At 47.7% G+C, this 17,442-nt stretch overlaps 1 protein-coding gene across 13 annotated transcripts in view; it reads right to left on the minus strand.

The window, feature by feature from the left end:
- The window catches only part of MYO9A (myosin IXA), a 206,150-nt gene that overhangs the window by 26,520 nt on the left and 162,188 nt on the right, over positions 1-17,442 (minus strand). For all 13 annotated transcript variants that reach the window (XM_027767790.1, XM_027767784.1, XM_027767791.1 and 10 more), the window contains 8 exons: positions 15,270-15,496; positions 14,722-14,838; positions 13,427-13,615; positions 12,416-12,463; positions 10,258-10,369; positions 6,665-6,726; positions 3,655-3,847; positions 116-244 (listed from right to left, as the gene is read on the minus strand). In XM_027767790.1, the coding sequence (XP_027623591.1) occupies positions 116-244; positions 3,655-3,847; positions 6,665-6,726; positions 10,258-10,369; positions 12,416-12,463; positions 13,427-13,615; positions 14,722-14,838; positions 15,270-15,496 (1,077 nt within the window). The remainder of the gene's footprint in view (positions 1-115; positions 245-3,654; positions 3,848-6,664; positions 6,727-10,257; positions 10,370-12,415; positions 12,464-13,426; positions 13,616-14,721; positions 14,839-15,269; positions 15,497-17,442) is intronic.

The raw sequence follows: 17,442 nt of genomic DNA on the forward strand, positions 1-17,442 counted from the left end.
CTGCTGACTGTCAAGACTGCCTCTGAGTGAGCAGACGGCTTCATGATCTGAGCTGAGGCTGCCATCCCTTTCCCAAGCGCAGGCCTTCTCTCCAGCCCAGGAAGCTTATGCTTACCCATAGCTCGAAGAAACTCCTCATAGAGCTCAAAGGTCATGAGTGGATTGGGCAGATCACGCAGCCATTGTTTGAACACGCTTGCAATGACGTGTATGTTATAGTCGTCTAGGTTCACATTCTCAGCATCTATTTAGAAAACAAAGCCAAAACATGCAAAACGATTCTAATAATTCACTTTAGAAATCATCATCACTGGCACTGGCAGGGGGCGTGGTGGTTAAGGGCACTGACTCCCACATGGTCGACCATGGTTTGAGTCCCGGACCTGGTAGGTTGCTTTCTCACTCTCTCTCTCTCTTTCTCTCCCTCACACACACAACACACACACATACACATACACATGCTCTGTCCTCTCTGGTCAAATAAAACTAAATAAGTAAAATAAAGTTAAATGAAACATATATGTAAAAAAGACAGTATGATCACTGAAAGAAGCTTTCATTTTTGTTTTCGTTTTTTTTTTTTTTGGAGAGGTTTTTGCTATAGGGCACGTGCAGTTGCCAGACAGACGGACAGAGAGAGAGAGAGAGAGAGAGAGAGACAGAAAGCGAGAAATCACCCCCCAGGGGGAATGGCCATGCCACAATCCCTTCTCCTCCATTCTCCTCTCGGGATCTTGTGCACACACGCGCACACGCCCAGCGTGAGTTTAAGCCACCGGGTCCAGGACTTGAACTGTGGTCGACTACATGGGAGCCCAGCACCGTAGCCATTACGCCATCTGCTGGTCCTGCTTTCATGTTTTTTAAACTGACCAGCTTCCGTCTTCTGCAATGTAATTCTATGCTTTGGAACGACACTCTCACCTGCAGTGAGTAAGTTCTGCTGGTCTGTCTCTCAGCCTGCTGCTGACTGAAACGTGAAAAAGCACGCCTGGACCGCTGGACGCCGGAAGGCTCTCTACGCCTTGGCTCTGGTTCTCTGCACTTACCCTGTGGTCTGGCCACAGGCCACACTTCCAGCAGTGAAGCTTTAGAAGTCCAATCTCCTGAGAGCAGCTCTGAGTCAGAAGTACATGCTTCATGCCCCACATACAAGTGCTGTGTGGGGCTGTTCAACACAAATGTAACATGTATTTTTGTGAATGGGAGTCAGCATGTCAAATGCATCCTCTAGAAAATAGTGCAAAAGCCTTAAGATTTGTTTTCTGAAGTTGATACTGTGGGTTATTTTTGTGGACAGCCTGATGTTCGGGACCTTATTCCCTCAAAATAAAGAAGTTCTTATTAAACTAGGAATTTGGAGGAATTAAAAAATAAAAGACAAACGAAAAATGCCTGGAGAAATTTTCTAAAAGTACAGCTGTCATGAGCTGCAAGGACGTGAGAACTGCCCTTAGGAGATGCCACTTTCCCGTGTCACTCACACAGATCAGATCGCCGCGAGGGCGCAGAGTACGTCATGTCTCACCTGGGCTGCTCCGAGGCTCAGGAGAAAACGTGGCAACTGCCTGGAACCTAGAATAGACCAAGCCTCTGGTGGTCAGAACTGCTAGAGCTTGACCAGGTGTTTCTGTCACCAAAAGCCATGTCGATACTGATTAATTTCTCACTGATTTGTTCCTAACAAACGGCACTGTGGGGATATTCTTGGCCACACAGAGACAAGCTTTGAACCTGTTTGGTTCAAAAAATGTATGAGGGGTCTGTAAAAAGTTCACGGCGATGTGTACTATGAAAAAACTAGGAGGCAGCAGGTGGCGTGGTATGAAGGTGCTGGACTCCCAAAAGGCAGAGCACAGTTTGAGCCCTGGACCTGGCAGACTGCTTTCTCACTGTCCTTCTTTCTTTCTCTCTCTCGTGAGTGCATGCGCCCTATAGCAAATTATAAAATAATAATAATGATAAATAAAATTAGATAAATAATTCTTTGAAAAAAATTAAAAGATAAAACTATGTGTGCGTTTCAATTTTGTGAACCAAAACAAACTCCTCCTACTTCAGTTCCATTCTCCACGATTTTGTGAAGTCCCCTGCAATGCCTTCTCAGCAGCGTTAAGGAGCAGAGGTGAACACGAGACCACAGCCACCTTCCTACCCCCCGCCAGGGCCGCGGCAATGCTCTACACAGAAACGTGCCCAACCCATGCACGGCGAGGTCAGGCAAACACGGCCACAGCTTAGACACGTTCAGAAGGTTGAACTGGGTCAAAATCCAGTCGGTCACTTATGGGTCCTTGTTTTTCTCTTTTCTTTCTTTTTTTTTTTTTTTTTTTTTTTGAGAGATTTTCACTATAGGGTGCGTGCGCTTGCCAGACAGACAGAGATAGAGAGACAGAAAGCGAGAGATCGCCCCCCAGGGGGGATGGCCACACCGCAATCCCTTCTCCTCCATTCTCCTCTCGGGATCTTGGGCATGCACGCACACGAGCCCGGCGTGAGTTTTAAGCCACCGGGTCCGGGACGCGAACCGTGGTCGGCTACGTGGGAGTCCAGCGACATAGCCATTACGCTAACTGCTGGTCCCATGGGTCCTTGTTTTTGACAAGAGCACACGTGCCCAGAGGGAGAGGGAAACTGAGCGCTCACCCCCAGGGGAGGTGGTCACCCCAGGACAAGATCTTCTGTAAGCATCACTTTCTCGGGGGAAATACTACCGTTTCCTCAATGGACTGCCATGAAGGTTTTAATAACATGACTGGCACAATGCCCTGCATCATCACCATCTAAGGTCATTACTAAATTTTCCCGAAACTAAATTTTCTTCTTTATAAATTAGAGGCATTATGCTATCAGCAGATGAATAGGAAGATTAGAGACCCGTCAAGTGCGTAATGTGCCTTACACAAATGATACACCAGGCCCACGGCCCGGCGGCTCAGGTGCTATACCCACGTGGCTGGCTGTGCAGTGTCAGTCCCGGCCCTGGTGGCCTGAAAACACCCCGGGCATGTGTGCGTGCTCACGGTCCCAAAACGAGGGGGAAAGGGGGGAGAAGGGACCGTGGCATGGCTGTGCTCCACACAGTGCACTCTTGCTTTGCTTCTCGCTCTCTGTCTCTCTTTCTGTCTGGTGAAACTATCTACCCTCTGACAAATTAAAAATTAAACACACTCAATACAGGCTGACTCTCAGGAATTCGAAAAGCTCCAAAGTCTATACCTTTTGGGCACCAATGTGATGCTGTAAGTGGAAAATTCCACAGCTGGCCTCGTGACAGGCCACAGTTAAAGCACTGCAGTACAAAAATGGTGTATGGAATTACCCTCAGGCTCTCTGTGTAAGGTATACCTGAACTATAGGGAAATCTTGTGTTCAGACTTGGGTCTTATTCCCCAAATTTCCCTTTATGTATATACAAATATTCCAAAATCCCAAAAGCTTCTGATCCTGAATACTTGACCTGTATGCTTGCTAACTTCCACATAAAACTGAAGGTTTAAGAAAACCATACCATAAAACGACAAATAAGCCACAGAAGAGACGGCGTTCTTCTGGCCCTCAGTAAAGGACTGGCATGTAGTGACAACTTCAGAAGCATGCGAGGATCTATTTAAATGACAGCGCTTGGTCTGGATTTGAAGGGCGTGATCTCACCTGTGTCCAGACCTTGCCGAAGCTCCTTGATCTTGTTAGTTGAGCCAGACTTCCGGTAAATTCCTTCGGTATACAGTCCATGCATCTCAATGTAGTTGATAAGCTTCTCCACCACTAACGGAACAGTTCGATCTTCACTGGTCAAACGCGACAGTTCAACTCCAAACTGTCGAGATGACAGCTCTGGATCATACTAAATGGAAGATAATGTTTTATTTCCACGTGCATGTCTCTTTAAATATGTTTAATCACTTCTTTAAGAGGAACTACTATATATTTCTCTTAGTTTTATGCACACAGTTGAAAGAATGGGCGTAACAGGGAACTGCCATGAAAGGAGTATGAGTGAGACATCTGTTTCGATCCTCTCCCAGTGGGAGGCCCCCAGATCACCACGTGAAGACTGGAGACAGTGCCAGCAGGCTACCATTTCTCTCTCGTCGAAATGCTCCTCACCAGGTGGGATCTGTCTGAGAAGGCTGGACTGTGTCTGCAGACAGCTGGAACACTTACCAGGTACCATCAGAACATCTGCCGATTTGACATGAGCCAGGTCATTTCTGAAGAGTTTAGGAATGCTTTGCCATGTCCATAAACTTCAGGAAGTTTAAATGAAGACCTCCTTCATGACCACAGGCAGAGGTACACAAACCGGCCCGTGCTTAGTGCTCTGTCAACAGCTGTTCGTGGCTGCCTTTCACAGGGTGTCTGACACCACACTTCACTTACAGCTCCGGAATTCTCAGTGGGCTTTCTCTCCTTGTAAAACAGAGAGGACGCCAAGCCACTGGCCCTTGGCTTCCACCATCTCTATTAGCAGGCAGTGGGGTGTCTCTCATTGATCCTTGGGGTGGTGTCTTATCCCCTCCCTCTGAGGGGCCCTGCCCTTCTATCCCCTCAGAGGGAGGCAGACAGAGGAGGAAACTGAGAAAGCACTCCCCATGGGGCCCGGTCACGCCAGAGTCTCTCCTCCATCTCCCTCCTTTTTGGAATTTTAGGCATGCACATGCACACACCCAGAGCTTCTCAAGCTGCCGGGTCCAGGACCTGTACTGTGTGGTTGGCCGTGTGGGATCCAGCTGCTCTAACCACTACGCCAAGGGCTGCCCTGGCCATTATCTCTTAAAATGCTGCCTCTGCCTTGTTTTCTCTTTTTGCTTCTGGAACTCTGCTCATATACATTTTAAAAAATGATTTAATCTTATTTACTTATTATTTACTTCTGTTATAGGGCATATGTGTTCAGAGAAGGAGGGACAGAGAGGGAGAGTGAGAAAGTAGGCGGCCAAGTCCAGAACTAGAACCATGGTTGGCCACGTGGGAGTCCAGCACCTCAACCACCACGCCATCTGCTGGCCCCTCTGCTCATATACATTCAAAAAACTTTCACTCTTGCCCATGTCTCTTGTGCTTTCTCATTTATGATCTCTTTTTAAAATTTTTAAATTATTTTAATGGTTAATTTTTTTCTTGCATGAACGAGAGAGACAGAGAGAGAGAAACAAAGACACAGAGAGACAATACCCAACAGGGTTCTCAATGCCCCAATCTGCCTTATCCCTAGTTATTTGCCAGGCCCGGATCACAGACATACAGGTCCCGAAACTCTCAGGGAGGTCTCTGAACTTGAACTGGGAACCTTCTCATGGAGGATCGCCTCACAGATCACCACATTCTACCTCTGCACCACCATCTGGCCCAATTAAATTGGATTTTTTTTAACATATCAAACAATTTTAACTCATACTCCATAGTTCTTGACAGTTAATAAACACCTTTCAAAATACTGAATTTTAAAGATAATGTCTAAAATATTTCTTATAATTTGGTATAATTTTGTTTGTGATCCTATAGCAGAGACAGTATGGTTTTAAGTATTTTTGAGAAAGTATTTGCATGTCAGCTACTCGAACTGTTGAAAAGCAAATGCACAGCACACAAGTGACCCATGACCTTCTCAGTTCAGCCCCGCCCAAGTACCCTGTGATACAGCATCTGCTAGCAAAGAGCAGTCTCTTTCTTCCTTCAAAGTCTGTCTCAAGATAATCCTCTGGTGTGGCTGCTCCTTTGCAATCTCCACTGATGACAATGCTGGCTGGAAAAGCCCAGGTTATTTTCTGTTATAACTCTTTCACATCTCTTCTCTAATCCTCTCTGCCAGGCAGAACTAGTTATGGTACCAGGCCATCTTTCTAAGACCTTCTGTTGGCTTACTTCAGATCCAGCTTAGTTCCATAGTTTTCTGATTAATATTCAGATATGACATTCCAGTCAAAAGAAAAAAGAATTATTTTATTTAGCTCTGTTTATTTTAATTTGACCAAAGAGAAACAGAGTAAGAGAGAGACAGAGAGAGGGAGACTGAGAAAGTAAGCCATGAGGTCCAGGACTTGACCCGTGGTCGGCCATGGGGAAGTCCAGTGCCCCTGGCCACCACGCTACCTGTCGGCCCCTGATCTCTCTCTAGAGAGGTTCCCACTGTCACTGCTCTCACGCTGGACATTCCACTCCCCTGCCTTCCAAGGTCACCAGGCTTCCCTTCTGGCATGGCCATTAAACTCGTTTTTGGGGTTTAAAAATTCAAACACATTTTTCATTTGACTCTTTAAAAATATAGGGTTAAGTATATATTGCAGTCCTTTGGTGAGCTTTCCCATCGTTCTGTCTGTTATGTGAACACACTACAAAAGTAAAAGTACGTGCTCTGGTCGCCCAGTGAGTGGGCTACTCACGAGTCTCTCGACACTGCCTATGTCTCTCGCACTCACCCCTCAGCCCGACATTCTGTGAGAACACCTGTGAAAGCTGAAGGTGGCACTGCCTTTCTTCAGGGAGGTCTCACCCATTCTCTCTGGTGAGGAGCCAAAATAAGGAACACATCCCTTAATCCGACCAAGGCCTGCCTTTTGAAAACCATGGCTCTACAAAACCATCGCCGGGCCTTGCTCTCTTTCCCCCAGGCACGGAAGACCAGCAGATCTGTTCTTTATCACTGATGGGGGTCGCTTACCTTTTTAGAACACTTGGCTGTGGTTTTCAGACAACACTTTTTATGACACGCATACTTGCATACTGAAAAACAGGTTAAGAGCACACGATTTGTAGAAGTCTGCACATCAGTGGTAAGGGTGTAACGCGCTTGGAAGTCTATCTCGGACAGACGCTTCTTTAAATCTGGGGTTGCTGTATCATCATATATACTGAGCTGTCGCAAACATTTCTATGCACAAGTGTGTCGCAACCTTTCAGACGACCCAGTACTATTCTGCACTATGTTACAATTAAAAAGGCTTTTAAAGTCCTCTATATTTGGGAAAATAAAGCTGAAAAACATGCCTAAAATCTCTCACCACTATTGATGAATTTTATGGAGCCATAATATTTTGAGAAGCCCAGTCTATCCGACAGACACTCCTTCCCAAATTCTAGTGGGATAATCACCTATCTTCATGGGTTCATTCACAAATGAGTGCTCGTGTTTCCCCATGAATATATTCTACAGCTCGTAAAATGCCAGAAATACCTATAGGGAATCATGCTCATGGTAGCAAAGCCATTACTGTTTTGAAAACAAACCGAGTGGCACATTAAAATACAAGAAAGTGCTTATTCATTATCTCTAAAAGTCTAGGGTAGAAATCTGAGGAATCAGAGCACGAAGCTTATGAACTGGAAATAGGAAAATGAGATAACGGGAACATCAAAATCAAAAACGATTTCTAGGAGGCCAGCCCTGTAGTAGGGCGGTTAAGAGCCGTGCATAAAGAACAGGAGCCCACAGACTGGTTTGAAGCCCAGCCAGTGGCTTGGAGAGCGCGCCAGCGTGTGCCTGCACGCCTCAAATCTGACAAGGGGAGAAGCAGAGAGCGTACTGCAGCACGGCCATGCCAGCGTGTGCCTGCGCGCCCCAAATCTGACCAGCGGAGAAGCCGAGAGCGTACTGCAGCACGGCCATGCCAGGTGGCGCATGCGCTCCATCGTGCCTTTTCGCTATGGCGAGAGCATGCACCTCTGGAGATTAAAAAACCCACAGCTGTCAACATGAGCAGCACTACACATTTCCTTGGAGTGTTAGGCAGGGTGACAAGAGAGGAGGCACAGTAAGAGGAGACACTAAGAGCTGGCCACTGTCACTGTGCCGCATCAGCTTGGCTCCTGCAGATCAATGCCTGGGCACATTCTCTTGAGCTTCTGAACTAGAACGTGGGGAGTTTTCAAGGCCAACATCAGGTAGGGGAGGCCAAACCACCATATGGTAAAATCACAGGATCTTCAAAAAAATAAGTTAGTTAATTCTATTAAGAAATCTGGGGCTGACAAGTAGTGTGGTGGTTGGGACCAGCAGTTAGCGTAATGGCTATGTTGCTGGACTCCCACGTAGTCGACCGCGGTTCGAGTCCCGGACCCGGTGGCTTAAACTCACGCCGGGCACGTGTGCGTGCGTGCCCAAGATCCCGAGAGGAGAATGGAGGAGAAGGGATTGCGGCGTGGCCATCCCCCCTGGGGGGTGATTTCTCGCTTTCTGTCTCTCTGTCTCTCTCTGTCTGTCTGGCGAGCGCACGCGCCCTATAGCAAAAACCTCTCCAAAAAAAAAAAAAAAAAAACAAGTAGTGTGGTGGTTAAGGGCGCTGGACTCCCACATGGCCGACCACAGTTCGAGTCCTGGGCCTGGTGAGTTGCTTAAAGTTTAAATAAAATAATTCTTAAAAAAAAAAAAAAAAAAAATTTTAAAAAAAAAAAAAAAAAAAAAAAAAAAAAGAAGAGAAATCAGACCAAGCCCACTTTGGTCCTAAAAAGCAAAAAATATTTTGAGCTTCAAATCACAGAAGCAATTACTTCAAATCTATAACTAACATTAGCATTAAATAATACATTAAATGTTAAAAAAAAAGAAAAAAAAGAATTGTACTAGACTTTTTTTTTTAAGTTAGCTATTATGCTCATGGGGTGGGGATGGTGTGGAGAGAGAGAGCGAAAGAGAGAAAGAGAGAGAGAGAAAGAGAGAGAGGAGAGATCTGACCCCAGACGGGATGGCCGCATTGCAATCCCTTCTTCATTCTCCTCTTAGGATTCTGGGCACGCATGTACACGTACCGGGCAGTGATCCGCAAGCCTCTGGGACACAGCCTGTGGTCAGTCATGTGGGTTCAGCCGCCTTAACCTGCACGCCACCTGCTCGTCCTAGTCATGTACACGTACCGGGCAGTGATCCACAAGCCTCTGGGACACAGCCTGTAGTCAGTCATGTGGTTCAGCTGCCCTAACCTGCACGCCACCTGCTCGTCCTAGTCAAGTACGTTGCAAACTACTTCCTGTCTCACGCTCATTGTAACTTAGACTCCTGACGGTGAAACTGCTACTAAACCACACAACAGGAGCACGTACTGGGAGTAGTAGTGATTTCCAAGGCAAACACGACTTTCATCCTTGGGCGTCATACTGGATTCAGTCCTTCCTAATATTTCTGTCATTCAGTTCTGGCCCGCTAGTAAAGACAAAGCTGCACAGCATTACTGACAGCACCAGAACAGGTGTGTGAAATAACGGGTGGGGGATCAGATGGTGGCACAGTGGGAAAGTGTGGCACTCTGTAAGGCAGTCCGACAAGAGGAGGTTCCTAGTTCAAGTCCAGAGGCCCCTGAGTATGTGCTTGCCCATGATTCGGGACTGGCTGAAGACTGGGAGAGGAAGGCTGCCGGGGTCTTGTCTCTCTGTTCTCTGTCTCTCTAGCTCATGAAGAAACAAATACATAAATAAACCTAAAAGAGAGAGAGAGAAGTGGACATAAAGGCCCACTGTACGTCAGAACCGTCCTGGCCGAGTCTACCCAGCATGTTAGGGTCTCCACATTCTGCTGATAGGGCTATGACAGGAAGACGGCCTTTCGGCTGCCGTCCGCCCAGAGGGCCACCGAACCAGCAAGTGCTTGTTAAACTGGGGCGTGCCGGGGCTGTGCGGAGCACTGGTGGGACGGACGGGGCAGTGACGCTCCCTGAACTGCCGAAGTACGTGTTCTAGCGGGACAGACGGACAAACGAGACGAGTGAGTATGCAGTATATGGTTTTCAGTGGCGGTGAGTGCCACAGGGCTATTAAATACGAGGAAGGAGAGGCTGGCAGGGGGTGAGGTGGGTCAGACACTGGGATCCCATATGACTCACTGCGTTCTAGTCCCAGACCTGGGGGTTTGCTTTCTCACTTTCCCCCTCTCTCTAGTCAAATTAAATAAACTAAATGAATGATTGTTTTAAAAATATCCATAAGGAGATAAAGAATTTGGGGATACGGCGGCATTACCGCTAGGAGAAGGGAGAGAGTGCTTTGGGGAGGTGACAAGTAAACAGAGGCAAGATGAACTGAAACAACGTCACAGCAAAACACGGGGACACGCCCCGACAGGGAGCTGTGGTGCGGGCTCTCAGTGACCGTGCACAACCAGGGTACCTGGCTGGGTAGGGCGGCAGGTGGACGGGAGGACAGGGCGAGAGGAGGCTTAGCGAGGCAGTGTGGGTAACTCCTCTACAGCAAACAGAACGTAAGAAGCTCAAGGAAGTAGAACGGTCAAGTGGTTAAAACAGCTTCTCAAGGCTCTCTCACACTTACGCTTGCACACAGAGGCCCGGTCCATTATCCATATGAGCGAAGAGCAGTATTCACAGTAGGTAGGGATGCTGTACTGGGTGGCCTTGAAGACGTGACCGTTGTGCTCTTCCACCTGAATGAAAAAATTCAGCCGCTATTATGAAAGCCAGTGCAGTAGATGCTGCCCTGTGAGGTCAGCCAACGGGGGACCCTTCAACCCACTGCTGTCTTCATGGGGCACTATTCCACAGGGAGAATCAATTTTCTGAGAAATAAAACACAACAGGACATATGGCCCCTGCTTTAACAAATCTAACAATCTAGATAAACGTGACCAACTTAAATAAAAACTAGACACAATATAATACAACGCAATGTTAAAAGTTAAAAGCTTTTGGGACCAGCAGATGGCGTAATGGCTATGTCGCTGTACTCCCACGTAGTCCACTGCGGTTCGAGTCCCAGACCTGGTCACTTAAACTCAGGCCTGGTGCGTGTGCGTGGGTGCCCAAGATCCGGAGAGGAGAATGCAAGAGAAGGGATTGCGGTGTGGCCATCCCCCCTGGGGGGTGATTTCTCCCTTTCTATCTCTGTTTCCCTCTGTCTTTCTGGCAAGCGCATGCACCCTAGAGCAAAAACCTCTCCAAAAAAAAGTGAAAAGCTTCTAACATGCTGACTCAGAGTCACAGAAGACAGCTGTTACAGTTGTTGCACTGCTTAATCAAAGTCGAAAACTTTAACCTTCGAAGACACCATTAAACATGTTAAGTCACAGACTTGGAGAAAATACGTGCGAATCACGTATCTCACCAAAGGCTTCTTGGCAGAATATATAAGGAAACCTAATAACTCAACAACGAGACACCCTAATTAATAACGAGCATAATACCGAGTAGCCAGTCGCTGAAGAGTGGACGGCCAAGAGGAAAGGGCACCTCTGAAAGCACGTCCCACTCACGGGCCACCGGGGAGACGCAGTGGCCGCCGTGGCCTACCTCCCCACGCACACCAGGAAGGCTATCGACAGAATGCAAGAGAAGGGATTGCGGTGTGGCCATCCCCCCTGGGGGGTGATTTCTCCCTTTCTATCTCTGTTTCCCTCTGTCTTTCTGGCAAGCGCATGCACCCTAGAGCAAAAACCTCTCCAAAAAAAAGTGAAAAGCTTCTAACATGCTGACTCAGAGTCACAGAAGACAGCTGTTACAGTTGTTGCACTGCTTAATCAAAGTCGAAAACTTTAACCTTCGAAGACACCATTAAACATGTTAAGTCACAGACTTGGAGAAAATACGTGCGAATCACGTATCTCACCAAAGGCTTCTTGGCAGAATATATAAGGAAACCTAATAACTCAACAACGAGACACCCTAATTAATAACGAGCATAATACCGAGTAGCCAGTCGCTGAAGAGTGGACGGCCAAGAGTAAAGGGCACCTCTGAAAGCACGTCCCACTCACGGGCCACCGGGGAGACGCAGTGGCCGCCGTGGCCTACCTCCCCACGCACACCAGGAAGGCTATCGACAGAAGGCAGGCAACTGGGAGTGTGGCTGGGTAGGGGAAGGCTGGACCCCTCAGAACGGCAGTCCTTCGGAGGACAGTCTGGCACAGTTTGGCAGTGTTTGCAAAGCTGGAGCAGAGTGAATCCTATGGCCCAGAAATGCTGTTCTCAGGTTTATGCCCGAGAGAGCTGGAGACACACCACAAAAACAGCGCGCACAACGGTTTTAATGCATTATTCACAGCAGCTCCAGGTACAAAACCACCCAAGTCTGCCGACTGAGGAAAGGATGAACAAAATACATTCTGCCATGCAGCCAAGGTCTGCTCGTGACTGAAGGCTGAAGCACTGATACGACAACACAGATGAACCTTGGAAATGCCTCGTTAAGAAGCCTCATGTGAAAGTCACAGACACGAATCGCTTTACGTGACATTTCAGGAAAAGCAAAACCACAGAGAGAGAGCAAGTGAGAAGTGCCTGAGAAGGGCCGTGACTGCAGACTGGCAGGAAGTCTTTTCGGGGTGGTATAAGCGGTCTCATAGTGGACTGAGGTGCCCAGGAACTGAACCTGGGCACGCCAGCAGGGGCACGCCAGCAGGGACACGCAGCAGGGCACAGTCGACCGCTGAAACGCAGACTGCTCTTCTGTAACACCGAGTCTTACAGGAGCTTACCAGGTCCGCCTCCTTCTTCCTCCTTTTCTTTCTTTCTGGTTTTGGCACCTGGGAGGGAGTGGAGAGAATACAGCAATTGTGATTTATTCTGGGCAAAGGTTGAACTGTTTGCTCAAGGGTAACAGAGCAGGCAGCACCTATTCTTCACAGGGAACGGTGCAGCGCTAATAAGCAAGTGTGAAAAGAACTCAATTGTGGTAACATGCAGTGCTGATAAAGCAAAATAATACAAGTATTAGAGATTATTCTCATTTTAAACCTCAATTCTGCCCATGGCCACGCCATGTAAGTGAAAAGGATTATTTTAATCATTAATTAATAGTTTTAAAGATTTTTTTTTAAAAAAAGAATGATCTTATTTAACTTTATTTATTTATTTTAGCACGACCAGAAAGAGACAGAATGAGAGAGACAAAGTGAGGAAGCCGCCAGGTTCAGGACTCGAACCTTGGTCAGCCAAGTGGGAGTCCAGTGCCCTTAACCATCATGTCACATGCCAGCCCCAAGATTTTTTTAAAAAAAGAGAGATTTTTTGCTCTAAGGCATGTGTAGTTGCTGCAGAAACAGAGACAGAGAGACAGAAAGTGATAAACCACCCCCCAGGGGGATGGCCATGCTGCAATCCTTTCCCCTCCATCCCCCTCTCGGGATTTTGGCCATATACAAACCCACCCGGCATGAGTTTCAAGCAGCAGGGTTTGGGACTCGAACTGCAGTTGACGATGTAGGAGTCTAGTGATGTAACCATTACACCATCTGCGGGTCCCACCCTCACTTTTCAAAAGGAAATTCAGGTGCTGACTGGTCACTATTAAAGCTGAGAGTAACTTTGAGGGTGGAGCATTACACTCTAACTCGAAGAACGTACTTGTGGCTGTTTTGAAAACAGGGTCCAAACACACACGCTGGAGCATGGCGTGGGGGAGCTAAAGTGGAGCCAAGCCTGCATGTTCTGTTTCTCTGAAGGGTTCCTAACCGTTCCCTCTGGAGACACAAACCAACCTCGCTTACCTTGGTGGCTGGGCAATCTGAAGTCTTGAATTCATTCATGTACTCATCTAAGAACACTTTAAAAGTGTTCACCCAGACTCTTACTGGAGATTCACGCCAATCACGCTGCTCAAGCCTCATGGTCTTTTCCAGAATCTGTTCAAATAGTGCATAGAGGTCCTTATACCGTATGCTCTTCCCGTCATCCATCTGGTGAGCAGTAAGAAATGGAAGATTCTATGAGAAACATTTAGGTATAGAGGAGTGATACAGTGCATATTCCGCAGTATTCAGAATAAACATTAGATCCTGAAACACATTCTAACAGGTATGCCCACGAGGTCGTATGGTATCTGTAAGCGCCTATTCTAGTCTGGAATAGACGCAGAGTAAGACTGGCTAAGCTTTAGTAAAAGGCCTACTAGTCTAAACAGCGCCGTAATCCGAGGAAGTGCTGTGTTACGGTTTTGATAACGGTTTGTCCCTCGGTGGCTCACGTTTTGGAAGCTGGTCCCCAGTGTAATGGTTTTGGGAGACAGAGCCCTAGTGGGTGCTAATTCAGTTACAAAAGCATCACTCCCAGGAACAGACTGACGACGACCCATGAGACCTAGTGAGTTCAAGCTCTCACGAGAGAGGTTTTCGCTATAGGGCGCGTGCACTCGCCAGACAGACAGAGAGACAGAGAGTCAGAAAGTGAGAAATCACCCCCCAGGGGGGATGGCCACACCGCAATCCCTTCTCCTCCATTCTCCTCTCGGGATCTTGGGCACGCACGCACACGCGCCCGGTGTGAGTTTAAGCCACTGGGTCCGGGACACGAACCAAGGTCGACTATGTGGGAGTCCAGCGACATAGCCAGTACACCAGCTGCTGGTCCCAGGAAAGCTTGTTCTTGTCAGAAGGCTGTGAGTAAAGGATGATGGCTGCTCCTGGTGTCTCACCCACCCTCTCCCTGCACCCTGCCACCCTCTTAGCTCCTGCTGGCTGGGGTGTGATGCTGACCCATGCCTTTGGACGTCCCAGCACCCAAACCTATGAATAAAATAAACTCCTATTCTTGATCATTCACCCTGCCTCACACCTTTCTATAAGCAACACAACAGTGGTTTCAGACACCATGGGAATTTCTCAAGGTACAAAGATTGCTTATAATCTTTATAATTCACAACCGCTCATCTCCCCAGAAATGAACTTGTTTAGACAATAAGGAACTGAGGACTCTCTAGCTGCACATGCCCTCAGTAACAGCCTCTATGGCGCTGTGACCTTCCTCCCACGTTGGATTACTTGACTTCCAACACAGACCAACTTACTGCCAACGCAGATGAATAGAAGCTGAAGATATTCTGTCGAAACTCCTTCAGGGCTTTTTTAAATACAACATCCACCGGCGTGTCTTTCTTGCTGTCTTCATTATCCAGGTCATTCATCTGGGGACCACAGAAACAGTGTTTACACACGACCTCCCGAAGGTGCCGCCTGACTGCGACGGCACTCAGGCAAGAGAATGATGGGAAAGCCAAACTAGTGCATCACTAGATGTCGTGTAAGGCCCCTCTAACACTGTGCGCTTTTCTCGTCTTGTTGCCAGGACAGAGAGCTCGGAGTGTATAGCAAGTCTCATCTGTGCATGTGAAGTATCATAAGACATTTCTGTAAAATGGAAGTCGACAGGAAAGCCTGAGCCTCCACTCCTGCCTACGTGTCTGGCGACTGCTGTTCTGTGTACTTCTCTGGAAAGAACAGACCACCTAACATGGCGAAGCGTGTGTCGCCCGATCTCCAGAGGGCGTATGCTCACACCGACAGGTACTCCTCAACGAGAAGTGCCCAGAGGCGTAAGTCAGCGAGCAAGGCGTACCTTCTTCAGGAGGAAGTCATCCATGCTTTTTAAATCGCCGGCACTCGTTATGATCTGGGCAGAGTCGTTCTGCCAATGTGCAGACTCCAAAGCCACGTTGCTGATCTTCACGCTTCGTTTGCGCTTTGCCTTTGGAGAAGGCTCCTTGTTCTCTTTGAACTCCTTACGGCAACTACCAGGCAGTTCTGGGCTCAATGGAGGTGTTGAGTGATACTGAGTGACTAATTCTACAAGACAGACATCCCAAAAAACACATTCAGTAATAACAGAGACAATTTCCTTTTTAAAGTTGCTTTAGTAAGTCACTGAAGGAAACCTATGTAAATATCTTTTTTCTTAAGTAATTACTTTATCTATCTAACTATCTATCTATCTGTCTTCAGTTTGACCAGAGAGAGAGAGAGAGAGAGAAAGAGACAAAGCAAGACACCTGATCTGGGACTTGAACCATGGTCGGCCATGTGGGAGTTCAGCACCTCAAACACCATGCCACCTGCCAGCCCACCTATGTAGATACCTTTACAAGCAGAGTAACGTTAATGTCTGAAGTCAGGCAGGTAGTCGAAAAAATCCAGATTATACAGTTATACATAAAATGTATTTACGAATCATCACTTTTCCATGGGAAATGCTAGCACGTTTTCCAAGGAGCCATGATCTGATATTAAAAACCTACACGGGGGACCAGCTGACGGTGTAATGGTTACATCACTGGATTCCCATGTAGTTAGCCGCAGTTCGAGTCCTGGCCCCAGCAGCTTCACACTCACGCCAGGCTTGGGTGCATGTGTGTCTAAAATCCGAAGGGGAGACTGGAGGAGAAGGGACTGTGGTGTGGCCATTCCCCCTGGGGTGGGTGATTTCTCACTTTTTGTCTGTCTCTCCAGTGAGTGCACATACCCTATAGCAAAAAATCTCTCTCTTAAAAAAAAGAAAAAACCTACATGGAAGCGCCTTGTAGAATATCAACCTGGAGGGGCCAGCAGGAGGCATAGTGGTTAAAGATGCTGGACTCCTAACATGGCTGACTGCAGTTTGAGTCTCAGACCTGGCGGCTTGCTTTCTCTCTCTCTGGTCAAATTAAATAATAATAATAAAAAATAATAAAATAAAGTTAAAAAAGAACATCAACCTGGATCCCAGAGACAAGGGAGGCGGTCGTGCCGGCACGCAGGCACCTTACATGCCGCTGACCTGTCCAAGCTTCGCTGCAAGCTGCACACAGCCATGTACACGTCTCACGTCATCGGGGTGGGGCTCACTGCTCTTTCTTTACGATGGTCTACAGCCACGCATGTCAGTGATGAAAGCTGCTCTCTCCAGGAAGAGGGGACGCTGGTGTCTAACTATACCTCTACCACTCCTTCCTCTGCCAGCGTTGGCAGCTGCCCCCACTGTGCCTCCAATCCCTATGTGAACGTGACGAGCCCTGCTCCTTGCCTGTTGTCTCACCCTCTTGATGGAAACTTACTTACTGTTAAGTGGGTCAACCCTTCCTTGAGATATGACACCGTGTTCCTAGGCCCCTTGTCACTCTAGTGAAAGCAGGTGTCTCACCCACTCACTGTCGTACCTGCCTCTGTGGGCATCCTATCAAGGAGGGCTGGCCTCTTTACAGAGTACCTACAAAGCCTCAGGCACCCCTCGGAAACGGCTTGGGGAAGGGAGGTGATCTAGCACTTGTTTAATTTTAATAATTATTTAATTATATGTATCATTATTATTTTCCAGTTTGTCACAGAGCTCATGAGCTCACCAGAGAGAGACAGAGACGGAGAGAGAGAAAGTGAGAAAGCAAGTCGTCAGGTCAGGAACTCGAACCATAGTCAGCCATAGGGGAGTCCAGTGCCTTAACCACACCCACGCCACCTGCTGGCCCCAATTCTAGCTTTTAGAAAGGTCAGTTTCCTCAACAGATGAAGTAACTGTTGGCTGTTTTTTTCTTTTTTTTTTTTTCAGAGGTTTTTGCCATAGGGTGCGTGCGCTTGCCAGACAGACAGAGACAGACAGAGAGACAGAAAGCGAGAAATCACCCCCGGGGGGATGGCCACGCCGCAATCCCTTCTCCTCCATTCTCCTCCTGGGATCTTGGGCATGCATGCACATGCGTCCAGCGTGAGTTTTAAGCCACCAGGTCCGGGACGCGAGCCACGGTCGACTACGTGGGTGTCCA

This window comes from Tupaia chinensis, unplaced genomic scaffold (genome assembly GCF_000334495.1).
Source record: "Tupaia chinensis unplaced genomic scaffold, TupChi_1.0 Scaffold144682_1, whole genome shotgun sequence".
NCBI classification, from domain to species: domain Eukaryota; kingdom Metazoa; phylum Chordata; class Mammalia; order Scandentia; family Tupaiidae; genus Tupaia; species Tupaia belangeri.